Source organism: Nansenia antarctica (genome assembly GCF_963989245.1).
Source record: "Nansenia antarctica genome assembly, chromosome: 6".
Lineage (NCBI taxonomy): Eukaryota > Metazoa > Chordata > Actinopteri > Argentiniformes > Microstomatidae > Nansenia > Nansenia antarctica.
In genome coordinates, this window is record NC_137676.1 from 54,878,398 (window position 1) to 54,885,897 (window position 7,500).

The 7,500-nt window shown below is 49.6% G+C and overlaps 1 protein-coding gene across 2 annotated transcripts in view; it reads right to left on the reverse strand.

The window, feature by feature from the left end:
* The window catches only part of tbck (TBC1 domain containing kinase), a gene marked incomplete at its 5' end in the record, with an annotated part of 72,220 nt that overhangs the window by 51,981 nt on the left and 12,739 nt on the right, over window positions 1–7,500 (reverse strand). For both annotated transcript variants that reach the window (XM_080533831.1, XM_080533830.1), the window contains 5 exons: window positions 1,459–1,495; window positions 4,972–5,057; window positions 6,417–6,500; window positions 6,683–6,733; window positions 7,364–7,490. In XM_080533831.1, the coding sequence (XP_080389957.1) occupies window positions 1,459–1,495; window positions 4,972–5,057; window positions 6,417–6,500; window positions 6,683–6,733; window positions 7,364–7,490 (385 nt within the window). The remainder of the gene's footprint in view (window positions 1–1,458; window positions 1,496–4,971; window positions 5,058–6,416; window positions 6,501–6,682; window positions 6,734–7,363; window positions 7,491–7,500) is intronic.

The following is a 7,500-nucleotide window of genomic DNA, read 5'->3' on the forward strand; positions in this document are numbered from 1 at the left end:
AACAACATCGACCAGGGGACGCTGGGGGGAGGTCGACATCGGAGGACGGGGGGTCATCGTAAAGCGTCAGGAAAGGTATCGAAACGACTCCGTGCTGCGACTTCTACCGCCACCCAGCCTCCCCTGATGTCCACCAGCGTGTGTAGTTCATACGGCATTAAGAGCTTTTAGTAGAACGTTCATACTCTACAGGCCTTTCAGTTTTTCGCTCCAACGAGCCGCAAACGATGACTAATTATAACTCCCTGGTTATTAGAGCGCAGTCTGGAAATATCGTACGTGGTAGGAACACGCTCTCTGGCCTCTGGCCGCCTGAGGTGGAATATCACACTTCCCCGGCGGGGGTGAGGGGAGGGGGGGGGGGGACTGAATCAATTAGGGGGGTTGGATTGAAGGTCAGGGCTCTGTCCATAGCTCCAGTACTAATCCGCAGAGGAGAATCTGACCTTATCAAAATGTTAAATGCTAAATGGACTGCACTTATATCTTATTCCAAAGCGCTTTATAATAGCCTCTCGTTCACAAGCTACCGTGCAAGGCGCCAGGCCCGATCATTGGGATGCAATTTGGGGTTCAGTGTCTTGCCCGAGGACACCCCGACACGTGGCCGGCCGGGGATCGAACCGCCGACCTTGCGATCGTTAGACGCCGGCTCTACCTCCTGAGCCACAGCCGCGCCTTATCAAACGAGTGGGACTCTCATTCAGTACGCTACAGACAGAGGACCCTGCCCAGGCTGCTCAATAGACTCACTAACACACTCATCCATCCACCTGACAGGTGTGGCATATGCAGGTGCTGATTAGACAGCATGATTACTGCACAGATGTGCCTTAGGCTGGTCACAATAAAAGGCCACTCTAGTTGTGCAGTTTTATCACACAGCACAATGCCACAGATGTCACAAGTTTTGAGGGAGCGTGCAATTGGCAGGAATGTCCACCAGAGCTGTTGTCCCGTGAATCGAATGTTCATTTCTCTACCATAAACCGTCTCCAAAGGCGTTTCCGAGACTTGGAATTGGAAACGACTTTGGAGACGGCTTATGGTAGAGAAATGAACATTCGATTAACCGGCAACAGCTCTGGTGGACATTCCTGCAGTCTGCATGCCAATTGCAAGTTCCCTCAAAACACATCTGTGGCATCGTGCTGTGTGATAAAACTGCACAACGAGAGTGGCCTTTTATTGTGACCAGCCTAAGGCACATCTGTGCAGTAATCATGCTGTCTAATTGCATTTATATTTATATTTTTGCTCAGTGTACATACATACATAAATACATACTAATATTCATACTCACATTAATCCTACTTTACCTACTGATATTGTATTCCCCCTATACTCTGTGTATAATTTCTGTGTTAATAAATCCTATTTGAATATAACTGCCGTGTGATGACTAGAACTCCTATATTCCACATCTGTACTCCTAAAGCCAGGGACCTCTCTACTCACGTGTGAACATGGTGAGGAACCAGGGGATGGCGTAGAGCTGTGAGGTGAAAAAGACAAACGAGAAGAAGCACAGTTAGTGGATGTGATAAACATTTCATAATAATTAGCTTCTGTTTTCTATTTTCTAAGATGTGTTTTGCATAAGGAGCAGGGAATGATGTCACAAGCTCTGTGCGGCGGATATCAGCCGCAGACGGGGAACAGAAATGTCATGGACACCGTGTGCCGTCTAGACATTTGGCTTTGAGCGAGAAGCTCGAACAGAACGAGAGAGAGGGAGACGGAGAGAGAAAGGGAGAGAGAGAGAGAGAGAGGGAGGGAGAGGGAGAGAGAGAGAGAGAGAGAAAGAGAGAGAGGGGGAGATATTATAACAGGAACAAACTGCTGAGGTTTGAGAACTCCGTGAAGGCAAGCGCTAACAAGGAAATCTCATTACACCTATCACCCCCCCCGCCCTCCTCCTCTCCTCTCCTCCCATCCTCCTCTCCTCCCATCCTCCTCTCCTCCCACCGGAGGAAGCGCGTGGGATGGAAATTAATAAAGCCCACAACCCTTCTGCACAGCGACCACCTGCTAGAGGCTACTGACTGACTGTCCCACTGGGGCTCTCTGCTTTTCAGGGGGCGAGGTGTGTGTGTGTGTGTGAGAGGCTGTATGAGTGAGTGTGTGTGTGTGTGTGTGTGTGAGGCTGTATGAGTGAGTGTGTGTGTGTGTGTGTGTGTATATATATATATGAGTGTGTGTGAGGCTGTATGAGTGTGTGTGTGTGTGTGTGTGTGTGTGTGTGTGTGTGTGTGTGTGTGTGTCCAGAAATATTGGACTTTATTTCAGCTTGTTGATGGTGAGGTGAGTGGAGAAAAAGAGAGGGCTTCCAGACGAACAGCCTCAGGGAGGGACCCCCAACCCCCTCCCTCCCCTCTCCTCCTCCTACTCCCCCCCCTCCTCCCCCCCCCCGCCCCCTCCCAGGGTAATGACATGGAGAGAACCACAAACGAGAGGCTCAGCCTCAATTAGAACACACAGGCCTGGGCTAAACCACACAGGATTACTGGAGGTGTGAATGGCAGTGTGTGTGTGTGTGTGTGTGTGTGTGTGTGTGCGTGCGTGTCTGTCTGTGTAAGCGTGTGTGTGTGTGTCTGTCTGTGTAAGCATGTGTGTGTGTGTGTGTCTATCTGTGTAAGCGTGTGTGTGTGTGTGTGTGTGTGTGTGTGACCAAGTGTCTCTCTGTGCATGTGCGTGACGTCTCTCTGTGTGGCCAGATTGGAAAGGCGTCGACATGCAGTTTGACTAGAGGCTCCTTGCTTCACTCGTTACTAGAGAGCACACTGAGGGGAGACTGTCCTATCGGGAAGTTCCTTTACCGGCGGTGGGAGGAGTGTATTGGAGCACCGGGAGCGCGGCACCCACGGTGTTATGACACGTACGGTACACACGGAAAAACCACCTCAGTGTTCCATTTGGATCTCTGTTCAGAGCCCAACGGGATCTACTACTCTGGTAAGAACAACATCAGCGACATCCCTATCGCCTGTTTTTCTCCGAAACGTCCGTAGAGGAATTGTTGACGGTTTTGTAAAGTCTTAACTCCCCGGATCCGACTTCAAACATGGAAAGCTGTATCAACAGAACAGGGGGGGGCGGGGTGGGGGGGGGTTCAAATACATTCCCGGGCTAGACGGCGATAATTGTGTTTCCAAATCCCTCTTTGAAAAGGAAAATTAAACACACATCCCAAAAAGCCCTGGGTTCACGGTGATGTCGGGGGATGACATCATTAGAAAACACACACACACACACAACACACAGACACACACACAAACACTCTGTTAACCTCCCCTGTAGAAACCCGGAGGCTGAAAAAAGAGTGTTGGAAGCACTATCGTCGTGACAACAAAGCTCTACAACAGAAGACATCTGTTCAAGTCGTAGGTACTAGCGATGTTTTTTTGTGTTCAATCCACTATGCAGATGTCGTAGAGACACCACCTCCCCACCAAAAAAACAACGCCTACAGTGGAAACCAAAGTATTCATTTGTTCTTTTTCCTCTAATTGTTCTTCTTCTCTCCGCATGTATCACGTGAGACAGCTGCTCGGAGAGAGACAGCGACAGGGCCCGCCACCTCACGTGTCGCCGCTCCGACGGAAGAAACGCGGCGAAAAAAGAAAAAAAAACGGAATCCCATCTGCTTCCTTTTGACGCAAAAAAATAAATAAATATCGGAGTTCAAAGTCGCTAATTAACCGAGTTAATTAACAAGCTTGAAGGGAGAGAAAAAAAAGTGTGTTCGAGTGACGCATCCACCCGGAGTGACGGTTGACATCGAGGAACGTGAGATTTCTTTATTGTATTTTTTTCAGTGAACTATCCTTTTAGAACACAGAGGAGGGTTGGTCTGAAAGTGCGGGAGTCCTGTGATGGCAGACTCCATCTGTCCTGTGGTAAAAGGACGTGGAGAACCACCCTGGGGGGTCTTTATTCCAGCGAAACTGACACATTTATCAACCTCTCCTCCCGACAGCCTCGGGTAGCGCCTGATAGTAGTAGTGCCTTTAACCTTGGCTATCCTGTTTGACTGAGAAGAGAGGAGGGAGACGGAGGAAGATAGAGATAGCGAGACAGAGATATATATATATATAGAGAGAGAGGGGGGGGGGGGGAGAAAATGAGAAAGAGAGAGAATAGGCACAGAGAGAAGTAGGGAGAGAGTGTTGAGGGCGATTGTTTGGGGACCCTGGAGCAAGGTGTGCTGTGTGGGGGGGGGGGGGGGTACTTGGCCCTGGTCCAAAACCAAGGACACACACACCCACCCACCCACACCCGATGACACATGCACAACACGCACACACTCACAGACACACTCTCTCTCTCTCCCTCAATGACACAGGTGACTAAGGAAGGTCAGTGGTTGTTTATATCCCAGGTTAGGACCGCGTGTCAGAAACCCACACTTTATCCTCCATTATCCCTCACCTTTTTAACCACCGCTAAACTCCCAAGTGCGGGGGGGTTCAAAAACATCCGGTCTAGGTGGCCTAGCGCACCCCCCCCTCTCCTCCACTGTCCCCCCCGTTAGGCTGCTAGGACCTAGCTTAGATTCAACAGTTTTTTTGTCATTGGGTTACGTGCCTTGCTCAAGGGCACAACGGCAGCGGTACTAGGCACCTTCGATGTGATGCCAGCGACCCTCCAGTCAACCAGCTCACATGCAGCTCCCTCCTGAGGCGGGGATCCACCTTCCGTTCGCTAGCCGGCCTCTCTAACCTCTAGTCTAGCTCCACGCCGCCCCATAGACACGGCCCGCTTCTCAGAGTCCGCTATAGTAGCAATTGGCGGCACAGGTGCGTCGGTTTTCAAGGGCAGCCGTCCCCACGAGAGTCTCCGGGGTTTCTAGGGCTCCCTATTTTTGGTAGAAGGATAACGATATCGCCTCCCTCCCGTTCCCTGCTGCCGCGTCTAGTGATCTAGGACGTCCTGTGTTTGAGTTAGAGAGAGAGAGAGAGGAGCGCTTACGTCTGGGATGAAGCCGATCTCGTTCAGGTGGTTGCTGAGCTCCGGGTCGTGGAAGGCGATCATCTGGGAGAAGACGGTGAGGTATTCTGGGAATCGGGGGAAGAGGAGGAGAGGGTTTAGGAGAGGGAGTGCCACCGGGGTGGTCTGTCAGAGCTAGATGAACTGTCGTAGGTCAGTTAGTGTAGATATAGGGCTTAAGGTTAAACCGATAGGGCGATTCTGATATTGGACCTACCAAATGATCCTTGGCGTTTATTGATTTTTGTTCGGTTTGTGACGCGTACCCAGACCTCTGGATGAGGAGCGCAGGAAACGTGAGCTCTAAGCGATTAAATATTACAGTTTATTAATAAAGTTTTTATTTTCAATGTTTTACTTTCTCTCTACGCATTCCAAGACATACACGAAAACACTTGGACCAGACACGTCAATATTCCTGGTCATCTGGCTGCGGTCGGTGTGAGGGGGGGGGGGGCGGTCATTCCACCGGGAGTTCAGGAGGTGTGTTTGTGTCTCAGTTTATCAGCCAGGAAATAAGGAAAGTCTTTTGTATTTCTTCATGGGTTCTATCTATCTATATGTCTGTCTGTCTGTCTATCTACTGTATCCATCCATCCATCTAGTGTATCAGTCTAGAGTATCTGTCTGTCTGTCTGTCTGTCTGTCTACTGTATCCATCCATCCATCTAGAGTATCTATCTATCTATCTATCTATCTATAGTTATAGTCTGTCTATCTATGGTTAGTCTCTCTCTCTCTCTCTCTCTCTCAGAAGTGTATGTAAACTTCCGACTTCAACTGTGTATATAAGTCCATCTATCCTTTATTTTCTACTTGTTTAGACTATATTCCTGGCCACATCTCTGAATGTCCTGGCTCTCTGTGGTTGGCCTCATTAAGACTGACTCATAATCAGACCTCACAGCTCAGGAACAATACGGGGCCCAAATCTAATCAACTCGGCAGACAGCCTGTTGATATCCACTCCAATTCTGAATCCAGGACTTATGTCCCGCTGGGGGGGCCGAGGCGGCCGCTATTATGGAAAGTTAATCAACACAACTGGTCATAAATAAACATCGGGGGAGGCCGGCGGAGGTGGAGAACGGAGGATGGGGCTCATTGGAACGTGCGGAACGGAACGAGGGAGAGTATTAAAACACACTTGTAGCCGCGTCCTCCGATTTCAGCCCCCGCTTTCAGCCTCCGCCAGCCCCCCCCCCGCATTCTAGAGAACAGAACAGTAAAGGTGGAATACATAATTGACATTGATTAAAAATGGAGTTACCAGGGTGACGGAGGTGAACACACACGTAGGCGTGCATCTCCGCTAATGGCAGAGCTGCGTGTCGTCCTGTATGGAGACGCCCCCGAGCGTTTGACCTCGGCATGTATTATATATATATATTTATAAACGTCCACGGTAAAAGTACGGTAGAGCTCACCTTGGATCACGTGAGAGTTGTCCTTCAGGAAGAAGTTGTACAGGTACTTGGGGATGAAGGCCGACATGCAGGCGTACGCCAGGGCTGTGAGGAAGAGGAGGAGGGAGAAGAGGAGGAGGAAGAGGAGGAAGAGGAAGAGGAGGAAGAGGAGGACAGCCCAGAGAGCAAGGTATCAGAGGAGTTTCAGAGCTTCTTTGGGGTGTCATCATAGGATATGAGAACCTCAGAAACCGACGGCAACCGACGGGAAGTAGGGACACTCTTACCTTCGTTGTTGAAGTTCAGGTAGAGGAACGGTGCGCAAAGTGAATCCAAACCTGTCAGAAAAACAAAGAACATTGCAAATCTATACAGCTACTAGAAAAAACTATTTTTAAACATATATTTCTGTGTCATTGGTAACTACTGAAACATCAGTCATTAATCCACCGGACAAATTGTCAAATTGTACGAGGCTCAAGAACCGTATGACGTGACCGCCATCTAGTGGTCAACCAACCACGGTGAATCATAAGAGTGAAACACCATGACTCAAGAAAGAAAGAAAGAGTGAGCGAGCGAGAGGGAGAAGGAGAGCGAGAGTATGAGAGAGACATATAAATAGATATAGAGAAAGGGAGAGAGAGATAGATAGAGAGAGATAAAGAGAGATGAATGGATATAGATAGATAGATAGATAGATAGGTAGATAGATAGATTTACAGACAGACAGACAGACAGGTAGACAGGTAGACAGACAGACAGACAGTCAGGTGACTGACCCTGCCAGTAGAACAGGTCAGGGTGAGACACCACCCAGACAGACAGACAGACAGGCAGACAGACAGACACACAGACAGACTGACAGACAGTCAGGTGACTGACCCTGCCAGTAGACCAGGTCAGGGTGAGACACCACCCAGACAGACAGACAGACAGACAGACAGACAGACAGACAGGGTACTGACCCTGCCAGTAGACCAGGTCAGGGTGAGACACCACCCAGGCCTTCAGCACCCGTCTGAACTTGACGTGACCCTGAGGAGATGACAGCAGCTCGTCATACTGGTGACACCGCGGGATGTCCACCTCGATCTGTACACAG